The 12,433-nt window shown below is 41.5% G+C and overlaps 1 protein-coding gene across 1 annotated transcript in view; it reads right to left on the reverse strand.

Annotated features, from left to right (window-relative positions):
- Positions 1-2,459: 2,459 nt before the first annotated feature.
- tshz3b (teashirt zinc finger homeobox 3b) overlaps positions 2,460-12,433 on the reverse strand; it is a 37,607-nt gene continuing 27,633 nt past the window's right edge. Inside the window, exon 3 of the mRNA XM_052561588.1 lies at positions 2,460-7,440. Within this exon, the coding sequence (XP_052417548.1) occupies positions 4,037-7,440 (3,404 nt within the window). The 3' untranslated portion in view covers positions 2,460-4,036. The remainder of the gene's footprint in view (positions 7,441-12,433) is intronic.

The raw sequence follows: 12,433 nt of genomic DNA on the forward strand, positions 1-12,433 counted from the left end.
ACTGACAGCCAACCGACTCTCAGAGACAAGTGGTATAAATGACAAACACACACACACGACCACGTATGTGTGATGATTCTGACACTACAGGTGTGTGCTTAGAGCTTTTAAGTGAGCATTAAACTCTCTCTAACTCCTAGTTCCCTAAGATGTGCGGCGTATTGATTTCTTGTTGTGCAAAGAGCCGTTCAAGCCCCATTTAAGATTTCTATCCTGCACGTAGCCGGGAGCACACCAAGGCCCCGTAAATTAGGGAAATCGCACATTCATCACATGCATTATTTTAAGATACTCTGGGAACCAGACAGCTTGAAGATCTATGGCGGTGCATTACAAAACGCAATGACGCCTCCCCTTCTATCTCTTCATTCCTCCTTGGGGTAATGTTGGGGTCATTGGGACACGCCCATGATTTAAAGGTTTTTTTTTTTTGCTAATATCTGCTTTTTTCTCATCCATGAGTGTGTAGATTGTCTACGCATGAGCGTTTGATTGAGAGAATTTATAAGGCGCTCTAAATTAGCATTTGTAATGGGAGTGCTTCCAAGGTGAGACTGCAGATGGTGAGTGAATTACAGTGCATGTAAATTACACAGGTTAAGAGAGACAGCTCGCTTCAAAGGCGTCCGCAGACAAAGTGAAGCCTTGGGTCAGTGCAGCAGTGAATCAATCAGGCCTGATTGTTGAGGAGCGAATGCGCGTCGCCTGCATCATTGTAATTTGCTATGGCGGGACGTGCCAGTGCCCGCTTATTGTAAAGGCCTACTGAGAACGCTCTGCGTGTGTTTGTTTGTGATAGCGCAAACACAGATACATTTCCTTCGCCGGCGTGCGTAATCCGCAATTTCGTTTATCAGAAAAGTCCAGCAATACATAAAGTCCCTCAGTAGCTCAATAGCATTACAACACAGCATTCATTTGTGTTGGAGAGTGCTGCTTTAAGAGTTTCACTGAGCTATAGACACTCTGGTCTTTTGTAACAGCACAACGGAGATAAAGCCTCCAATGTGCGGTTCCCTCCCGCACACGTAAACCTCTCATTCTGAGCAGATTATGTGTACAGACCAATTACGCTCCTCACATCCTGGGAAATATACTCATTGTTAGGGTATTTAGACACAAAGAATTATGTAGGCCTTCTCTACACAAACATACCTTTGGCTGTGCATGTGTGTGCCTGTTTACAATTTGTTTTCTCCCCATTGTGAAGTGGGTCAAATTCAAACGCAACACTGATACGGCGCACGTGGTGTCCTGTATGCAGCTCGAGTAGCTTTAAAAACATGCCATAATCATCAGGGAGTAATGGGATATTGTTTATTTGCATGTGTGGGAGTGTTTAGGCATTTCTTGATCGTTAAATGTCTCCATGTATAGTTGTTTTCAAACTTAATAACCCTAGTTTTGTGGCTTACCAGGCTGGGATAGAGGAGAGAAAATGGCTTTCTTACACTTCAATTTCATGCACATTTTCTTTGCGACTAATGAGCACCTTAAATATGGCGCCAGACTTCAGGGAAGCCTGTGAAGGTTGACATTTTCACACACAGCAGCACCTTGTCACCACACATGATGTCCCCTCTACCTGGCTCCTGACGTCTTTGAATGTGTGTGTGTGCGCACATGCTGAATGCTCTCTGACAGATCTGACGAGGAACATATTCGGTAACTAAACAGTAAACCATTTTTGAGAAAGTGTCCCACCATTATGAGATATATCTTATACGTGCCCCTACTTCCACTGATCTGTTCACAAAGGTTCTCTCTCTCTCTGTCTCTCTCTCTTTCTCCCTCACATACACAAACACCAAGCTGGGAATCAGCATATACAGTATGTCATTTACATTTTCTTTGAGTGCAGTCTATGCCAAAGCAAAATTTTGTAGTCATACTCTAAATGCGATTCTGTTGTCATCCTGGATGAGGCCCAAACAAATTTGTCCCTGCAAAATGGGAACCTGAGCTAATTACAACAGTGAAAATGGTGAAAAAGAGACAGTTAATGCCAGAGCAATTATCTGTAACACTCCTTTGTAGAGAGGGAAAGGCGCATCGCTCTTCACGCCGCCTGATGCTTCCCTAGTTAAACCATATTAGGAGACGTTGTGAGTCGATGTGTCACCAGGCAGGGAATTAGATGAGAGGAGTGATGGGATAGATCTGCCAAAAATATATGACACCACAAGTCTGCCGCATAAGAGATAAACACTTAATATTTGGGAGACCAGTAAGCAGAGGTCTATGCTTGTGCGCACACACACACACACACACTCACACAAGCCACCTGGTGGATTTTAATATGCTCATACCTGTCAGAGGTCCGGTGGTCTACCCCTACTGCCACACAAACGTCTTTTCACACACTTGTCGACTGCTATTTAACTGACAGCAGTTCTCTTTAATCTGCTCATTTCTTATCCCCCGGCGCCCGACAGAATTGTGAGCCACGACACATCAAGTTATTGCAAAAAACCAAAACAATTTCAATTTAATGCTGCAGTAGAAAAAAGGTTATATGAAGTCATATAATGAGTGCTTCATTGTCAACAACAACAAAAAAAGAAACACGGCACAGAATGCATAACAGTGCCTGTGCTGTTAACATGCCAATATTTTACACATAAGATTTCCATTCACTGGCAGCTGTCAGTTACTTCAGTAAATTAACTGCCAAAACGTAGCAGAACTGTCAATTGGAGGTAAGGTAACCATGGTTACCTTTCATATCCCCCAAAATGATGATGCTGCAGTGTGGTTTTATGGAGGAATAATTAGACAGAAGAAAAAAATAAAAGATACCAATCAAAAAGGCATTCTACAATATGAAACAACAACCAAGAGTGTTTATAAATAAAAGGTTACATTGTGGAATTCCTCCTTACATTATAAAGTAGCATCTTTTTATACAACCATTTAAGTGAAATGATGGAACAAGTACTGTCTTGTACAAGAAGTTTTAACCCTTTGAGCACGAGTTGGAAATAAAACTTTAGGGTGATTTTTTTTTTCTTCTTCTTCTCATTTTCATATCTTCTGATTAAATAACATATTTATAAAACTATTGTGCAAAACAATTTAATTAATGTCTTCATATATTGTGCACCAGTAGATAGTCATACTCATCTTAAATTAAAAAATATAAAATGATGCATAATTTAGACAGAAATTAGTTTATGTTTTTATGTACACATTTTTACACTGACCTGAATTCATAAAGGCCCCTGATTTGAGCAAACTAAAAAACTGCTATTTTGGATTCACATATATTTCTAAACTGCAACTTGTAAGAGGTGATCTATCAGACAAGGTGATTTTTAGTGGATATTCAAAATACCCTTGAATTTAACCACTTGAATACATACAAACTCTGTGATTTCCAATCTCTTAATCTCTCTCTTTTTTATACATATATTTTTGTTTACTTTTGGGGGGTTGTAAATACAGAAGTATTTAGGCGTACTCAGAGGGTTAAATTTTTCTGCGGACACCAGCATACTTAGGTCACATAAAAAAAGAAAGAGGGAAAAAAATTAAATAAAAATAAGAGAGAAGTAAAGCGAGAGAAAAAGAAAAGCCCAGATTTAGTTGTTATCAAATATTGAACTAAACCATTTCATTAATGCATGCAGCTTACTACATCTCAAGGATGCCAAAAAAATTCAATTTACACAACTTTCAAATACATACAACTTCATTTTAAGTCTTTTTATTTACCTTCATATTTTACCAGTGACCTCCTCACTCAGCACTGCACAGTTAGAAAATCATTTGTCATCATTTTCTCTGTTTTCCATTGTGAACTAAAAATGCTGAAAATTAATGTCTCTAGGGCCAAATGAGTGTTCCCCAGAGGAAAACTCCAAATGATGTGCCAAAACTAAACAGTAGTTTTCTGGCATTTATGTGCAGTTAGTTCTTCGTTAATTACTTTCAGTTCTTTTAATTTTTTTTTCTTCCTTATGAAATGTTAGTCAGAAGGCTTGAAAAAAGGACAGGGAATAAAGAGATGAGAGACAGTTTTTGTCCTTGGCCATTGCTAAGGTTTCTCAAGTTCACTAACATACATAAGATGGTCCTCAGGGGATTTACCATGGGTCTTACTCAGATGGAGCTTGACAGCGTGCTTGCTCGCAAAAGTCCGGTTACACAGTTTACACTGATATGAGGTGCCATTTGCCTCCTCATCTGGGGAAGGGGAAGGGGTGAGTGAATGAGGACTGGGGTGGGGGATTGAATGGGCCAAAGAATGCGCTTGGGTTGAAAGCAGTTTCTCAGAAAGCCCCTTGCTATGGCGTGAGATCTGGCTAACGAGATGCTCTCCAGACAACTTGGCCAGGTCCCTGAGCCGGAAGCCCAGATGTGACTCAAGATGGCTGACATAAGTAGAGGGGGAACGGATCTGTGATGCACAGTCACTGCAGAAGAAGACAGGGTGGCCAGAGTCTAGATTTTTCAAGAACTTTGTGCCACCTGTCCGCCTCAGCTGGTATTTGACGTTGGCCAGCCAGTGGCTGATGGTGGTCATTGAGAGGCCAGTGAAGCGGGAAATATGCATGCGCTCCTGTGGACTGAGGTCTGACATAATGTACTTGCCATCACCCGTTTGCCGCAAACTGGAGGCAAACTGTGCCTGCAAGATAAGTAGATGCTGTGGATTCCAGTTGGACTGCCGACCCTTTCGTTTCTGAGCAGGAGAAATCTCTTCTGCTTCCTCTGGCGTCGATCCGTCTATATCTGAGCGCTCTGAAAGACTTGTTGGTGTGGAGGACTTAGATGCATGGCTCTCTGTGAGGTTGCGCAGCATATCAGAGATGTCGGACAGGGCATTTTCGCGCAGAGGCGAGTTGGACATAAAGGAAGCCACAGCAGATGAGGCTTTTGCCATGGTGATGGTCGATGATGGTGAAATTGAGGTGGGAGTGGAGGTGGAGGAGGACAGGGCAGCAGATCCCAGGGAGTTGCTCTTATCACTCTTGCCTTTGGTCAGATCAATAGGCTGGTCATTGTTGATGTGGTAGAAGTAGCGGTCTAGATGCTCGTTGGTTTTTTTGGTATGAGATGGAGTGGAGGCAGCTACAGCTGCCTTCTCTGCCAGGCTGTTGCTCATCTTGAAGAGCATGCTCATGGGGTCAAGGGACGGCAGGGCAGGTTTGGCAGCTTTTCCTAGGTGAACATTCATGACAGACTGAAGCGCACTTAAAGGGTTGACAAATGGCTGCTCTGGAGGATGGTCAGTTATAATAGCAGTGCTGCTGCATAAGGTAGACAATGGGGCTTTGACAACATGGTCAGTACCATTCTCCAGGGACTCTTTTGTAAGAGCATCCCCGTTTGAGTCTTTGTGAGTGTTTCCACCCCCATTAGTCTCAGGGGTTTTGGCTCCTCTCCTTTCCTTGGGAGACTCCCCTCTGGCAGATTCCCCTGCATCACTACTGCAAGGTGAAGGTGTGGTCCGTCTAAGTGGGGAAGATCTAGCTCCAGGATCCCTCATTTTCTCCTCTACTTTGGCCACTTTTTCTGTGACTTTTTTGACCAGCTCCTCCATGGCATGGAAGTTGTTTTTGGGCAAAGGGGATGTTTGGCAACTAGGTGGAGAAATTAGAGGTTGGCTTTTGGTAGGAGACAGGATCTCTTCTCCAGAAAACATATACTTCAGAGGAGAACTTTTCCCTGAGTTGCGCAGGGACAGTTTCATAATGTTTGGAAGCTGATAGGCAGCGTGAATACTGGGGTAGCCTCCCCAGCTGGGTGTGCCATTCTGTGCTTTGTTGATGGCAGATGTTACTGTATTCTCGAGAGACTTCAGAATGTCAAACCCCCCCTTAGGGCTTTCTTCAAGATCTTCCTCTGTCAAATATGGATATTTGGATGAGACTTCAAACTTCTCTTCGGTCTCACTGTCTGTTGCCTTCTTGTCTTTGCTATTATTTGTCTCCTTTGTACACTCCACTTCCTTCTCTTCCTTTTTAATCTCCATGGGTGTGATGGCAGGGGAGATACTAGGGGGAGGAGGTGCAGGTGGTGGTGGGGAAAATGCAGTGGCAGCCAGTGGCACTGACTGTACCTTGTCTTCATTAGTAGGTATGGTGTTAGGAGCAGTTGTGGACATTGACTCCATGATAGGTTTGCCTTTCTTTATGGCAGAGTTAGTGACCTTGATGAAGTGTCCTGTCACCATCATATGGGCCGTCAGCTCCTGCAGTGTGTCATGTGAGCTTCCACACTCCATGCACTTCAGGATCTGGGATTTGCGTGACTCAAACTGCCATGCATAACTAGCACCATTCTGGTGTCCATACCGATTGTTGGGTGTGATGTAGGGATTGGGGGTCTTTTGAAGAAGGTCATTGGGGTCAGACAAAGAAGGCTTGGGGGTGCCTCCATTGGAATCTGGTGAGCTGGGTAGTTCTAGCTCAATGGGAGCTCTTTTACGAGCTGATGAGATTATCTTGGCTGCCACAGGAGTTACTGGTTCCTTAAGAGGCACTTTCTGGTAGTGTTTCGTCTTTATCATGTGAACACTAAGGTCCTGCAGTGACTCAAAGGAATGACCACAGTACATGCACTTAAGAACTTTCTGGGCATCCTCTTTTCCTTCCATCTCAAGCAGGGAACGCTTGCGAGGCTTTGACCAGCGTTTGGCACCTTCACTGTCTGTCTCGTGGTTATCATCTCGGTAGTGGCCGGTCTCATTCATGTGCACGGTGAGCTCGACCAGAGTGTCATAGGCGGCACTGCAGTCTTTGCAGCGGAATTTGCTTGCACCAGTGAAGATGGAACCATAGAGTTTGGTGCTCTGGCGATAAAGCTGCACAGTACTGAAGAGGTTTGGCTCAGATGCTGGGTGCAGGAGTCTACTCTGGTTCTGTGAAACATTCTGCAAGGTCTTAGCCACTGCTGTCTGGTGCCAGTCATAACCGCCACTACCACAGCTACTGCTGCTGCTACTACTGCTGCTGCTACTACTGTGACTACGTGGGGGCTTTTCTGCTGTTTGCTGAGACATATTCAAGTTCAGCGATGACCAGTAGGAGTTGGTCAGAAAGCTAGTGTAGATAGCTTTCATCTGCTCAAGGCTATCTGGGCCTAATTGTGTCACCTCCTCACTGCTTGGCGTGGCTGTTGTCGTCATCATCACTGATGAAGTTGAAGAAAGAGATGTGAGGGGCTCCTTGGCTGAACTATCTTCTTCGTTCTTCACTGAGGCACTCTCAAAGTCTGACATGCGGTCACTGGACTCACTCAGGTGTGACTCGCTGTCCATCTCATGGCTGGAGAAATCTGCCGGTGGAGAGTCATGGAAGCCTTGCCTGTCTTTAAGGAGTAAGTCCTTGTCCTGGCACACATACTTCATGGCAGGTTCTTCCTCCACGGCTGAATCCTCTCCTTCAACATCCTCATCTAGTAAGGCAGCCTCCTTTAGCTCGTCTGGCACATATGCTGCAGGTTAAAAAAAAGAGATAAAAGAAACAGAAAGAAAAAAAAAACATGTTATCACATTGTCCAATGATGAAAATTTGACACATTGCATTCCTACAAAGCCTTGTATGTTGGATAGATAGCTGATAGAAATGTCAGGCATCAGTATGTTTTCTCCAGCAGTGAAAAACAAAACAATCAGTCAGACTTTTTTATATTATAAAGTGTTGCAGTAATTCCTTTTCTGCTTTCCAATTGCATTACATTGCCACATGGAATGAAGTTACTATTCTCTCCTCCTTTGTTCTGAAAAGAGAGTGTGGCAGGGGGTGTAGGGGGTGGGGGGTAAAAGAATGGAAAAAATGACTCTTCAAACCGAAGTTGCCACCTTATTCTTCTCAAGGGGCAACAGCTTGAAATTAAAACTAAATTTGAAATTAATGAAGCACATTCTGGAGGTGGCATTCGTTTCTGAAGTAATAAATTACTTGTATCAACCTCAGAGACAGCAGTTCCTGTCTGTCAATTAATATGTCTTACGCTTCTTCAGCAGCCCCTAATGCATTCCCAAACAGACACACTCACCATTTAAATTAAGAAAGCATTCTCACTCATTACCCAGCAAAGGCTTGCCTGCTTGTAAATAAAAATGATTGTATGTACATTTCCGACATAAAAATCCCTGCACCAAACACATTTGTGTCAATTAAGAAAGATTAGAAAGTTGAAAGTTATTATTTACAGTTTAGCCCAGAGAACGCAAACGCTCATGAAAAACATGGTCATGTTTGTGCAAGCCTAAAGAAATAAGCAACAAAAATATATTATTTCTAACTTCCAGTGGAAGTCATGCAAAAAGAGAAAGAGACACAGAAAGAAATGTAATGCATTGAAATAATTCTGTGCATTCCTGACTGAGTCAGTTAATCATGCTGTTGACCAGATATGTAAACAATGGAGAGAGAGGACACTCCATTGGACACACTGGTTTTCTATGAACACATTATATCACGTCTAAACACCACAAATGTCAAACTACTCGTGCTACAACTTCAACACACAGCATATACATTTAATTCAAATAACAATATGTCAGTTTGTATACAAGAAACATTCCAGGATTTCCTCAACAAAGACTACATAGAATTATAATTTTCTGAATTTACATCAGCCCCATAAAAAAACTATTTTTTTTAGATAAAATATTGAATTTAAGTTTAACAAAACAACACTGGTGTGATGCAGATATGATAGTTATGAAACAACAACAACCCAACAGTAAAAAAGAATGCCATCGACACGAGGACAGTCATTTTGTAGCCCTTGGCAGAATGATGCCAAGGGACTTGAAGAGGTACTGCACATAACCCTTTTTAGTTCGCAGTTGTAATGTGCATACCTCACGACTTCAGGCATTCTGTGTTGTTTCATTAAACTCCATAGAATTCCATTGTTTTTTTGCAATGTAAAAAACAATAATAATAATTAAAAAAAAAAAATACTTAGCCCTATAATACATTTTCTAAATGATTATCAGTTTTGTTTGTATTACTATCAACATTATTTATTCACATAATGCATATACATTCAAAATTACTACTGAACTACTGAAGTCTCAAAACAAAGGAAAAAAGACCATTCAATAGTGATTTTTTTACAGCATTATTATTAGGATCCATCTTCTCACACACATCACAGCCAGTCTGTGAAATCGAATCGCCCCCTACACAAATCACAACCAACTGTGATCGTGCAGCACACACAAACTCAAATGCACACGCTCACACACAGCCATCTGTTCTGAATCAGCCAAAACGACAGCTGTTTAAGAGAACAATGCCTTCGTTCAGGAAGCAGAGAGAAGCCGAGCTTTACATCAAGGCCAAATAGCAATGTAAAAACCTGGTTCCTTCAAATTCATACAATTTAAACCTATTCACAAAGATTACAAAACACACACACACAAAGGTGGAGGTTTAGCATGACATTTTTAGCTGCCGCTAAACCACTACATGTAAAATGTAAGGTCAGCCTTGAACATAATTACACAAAATGATTAGCTGGTAATTAAAGTTAAAAAGGAGGGTGAGGGTGCCAATGGGCAAAAAAAATAAAAAAAAAAAAAAAAAAAAAAGAGAGAGAGAGAGAGAGAGAGAGAGAGAGAGAGAGAGAGAGAGAGAGAGAGACAGACAGAGAGCATTTGCTCATCACTTCAAGTACAAGCAAACCTGTCTCACTGTAACCTTGACCTGAACTTGACTGTATGTAGAGCACAGAGTAAGTATTGCCAGCGAGTAGGCATTCACCTTACAGCAAATCTGAGGGAGATGTGTGTATTTGTTTCTGTGTATGTGTGTGTTTTGTTCAAAATTCATTTGCTGACACCAAACAGAGAATTAGCACTGCTTGACAACACAACAATCGGTCATAAGCCCCAAGGTATCCTGGGAGGGGTGGAGAAAGACAGAGGCAGGGGCTAACAAGAGAGAGACCCGACAATCTGCGACACACACACACACACGTGTTGGTGCATGTCCTGGCTGTATTCCAGGTTCCCAAGCCCCCAGTGTACCTAGAGTCCGTGTGTTCTGGCTGGGAACAATATTGAGACTTCATCCCTGGACCTTCTGAAGCCAGTGCTCTGGCCCAGGCCTAACCACACCACACAGGTGCTGTTTTAATTAGAAAACAGGATGCTTGGATCCAAGAGTGGTAGGGTGGGGGCAAAATGAGAATGACCTCCCAATGATTTGGCATCAGATTGGAAGAAGAGCCAGATCTAATTTACACTCGGACATCCAGGGAGACGACCAGCAGAGAATGCTGTTTTCCAAGGCAGTGGAGAGCGTAACCTTGCAAACTTAACGGACCGTCTGGGTCTGGACTATTACAGCACATACCGTCTTCAAACATATCGGAGTAAGTAAAAACCTTAATAGATATCTCAGCGATAAATCTAATACTCAAGCCCTTTCATCAAGAGAACACAATGAATGTTAACTAAGTTATGCAAATATGATTCAAACATTTGTGATTATATTGTTTGAATGATTGCAAAAACTAAGACCACTTTTTAATTAAAATAAAGCAGCTACTGTCAAGTAAATGAAATTAACAAACATTCTGAAATTATATATAATAGGCTATTAATAGGCTATATAAAAACATAAAATAAAATAAAAACATATGTGGTATCAGGTATATAATAAATATTAGCATATATAGAAATAATATTTTTGCATGTATTACTGCTCAAAATTTAGAGTTGGAAATTATTATAATTGTTTTTTCTATGACGGCAAAGCTGCATTTTCAATGGACATCAGAGATCCTTCAGAAATCATTCTAATATGCAGATTTGTTGCTCAAGAAACATTTCCCATTATTATCAATGTTAAAAACAGTTGTGCTGCTTAATATTTTTGTAGATATTGTGACATTTTTAAGGATCCAGCATTAAAAAAATAAAAGAACAGAAAAAAAAGAAATCCTCAGCCTTCAGTTGTCACGTTCTTTTTCTGTGTGTTTCTTTCTATTCATGGACAATGTAGAACTCTATACAGTACGTGTGAACCAAGTTAACACCACCCAAGGCAGCTGCTGCTATTTGTTCTTGTTTGCAATCGGCCTCACTTATACAGACAGCCGCTGAAGTCGGCAGCCCGGTCCAATACTTCTGGGTGTGCGGATGAACTGAAGAGAGCGAAAGAGTAAGTAGTTGGTAATTAAAGCTGCTATATATAGCCCCTAAAGCCCACATTTATAATGGGAGGTATCTCTCTCTAATATGCCACTATCTGCAATGTGATATCATTAAGAGGAAAATGGTTTGTAGCCTTAAGCAGACAGGCTGTCTGTGTGCGGCTGGAGAATATGAGATAGCACCAATCCACTTCTCTTCTCCTCTTTCCTCTCGTCCTATGCCCTCACTACTTTCCTCACCTCCCCTCCATCTCTCCTCGGCTATCATGACCCGCGTTAATGAAGTTAATTGAATTTGAGATCAATAATGGTTAATTATTGCAATTTGACATGCACAGACAAATTGGTGGGGAGGCCAGACGTGTATGTACGCATGTGTGTGTTAGATGTGTCCGTGTGTGTGTCCAGCACCGGGGTGGGCGAGGGGGCATGGCTGGACAGCAGATGCAGAGAGAGAAGGATGGACGAAGCAGACAGGCGTGCCATCGATTCCAGAGAGACGCCCCATCGACCAGGCCTACTGACTGATGGAGGCCCTGCTCCAAGGCTAGCTGGAGAAAAAAGAGAGAGCTCACTGAGACCACTTTCGCCAGCCTGGCCTGCCCTGCCTACAAACGGCACATTGAGATGGATTGGATAGACAGAGGAGCGTAACACAAAGAGAACACAAGAAAGAAAATGGCCTCTACCTATAGAATCATTTGTGTTTTGATTATAGAATGTGTAACTGTTACCAAGTGATGGGTAGCATGGCTATGACTGTAACAAGTTTGTCTATGAATTGTGTCTGCAACCAGAGTTATTTCCATTTATGAAAACATTAAAGAAATATTCTGGGTTGTTTACAACTTAAATGTTTATGGACAGCATCTGTGACTTTAATAGCGAAGTTGATAGCTGCATATTTTAAACGTTTATTTGTGATGCAGCACACTTGCCTGCTAGGCTTACACTGCCATTGCATTACTATAACATAGTACTTGTGTTCATGGAAATTATTGTTATAGCATGCAACAGATTCAGTAAACGAATATTTCAATAAAAAAATAACATTCTTAAAATTTTTACTAAATTCCTAAAATATTGATTGAATGTGAATTGCTATTTGCAACCGATTTTACATCTAGATTTGCTGAAAAAAAAAGAAAAAAAAAAGAAAAAAAAAACTTGATTTTATCTATCAGTAACTGATTGGATTGTGAAAAGCATGTTACATACTGTAATGTAGCCAGACTAAATAAGAGTTTGATAAATATAAATGATTTCAGCAAAAAGATAAAGTCGTTTCCAAAAAAAGAGCTAAGAAATTAAA

This window comes from Carassius gibelio, chromosome B7 (genome assembly GCF_023724105.1).
Source record: "Carassius gibelio isolate Cgi1373 ecotype wild population from Czech Republic chromosome B7, carGib1.2-hapl.c, whole genome shotgun sequence".
NCBI lineage: Eukaryota > Metazoa > Chordata > Actinopteri > Cypriniformes > Cyprinidae > Carassius > Carassius gibelio.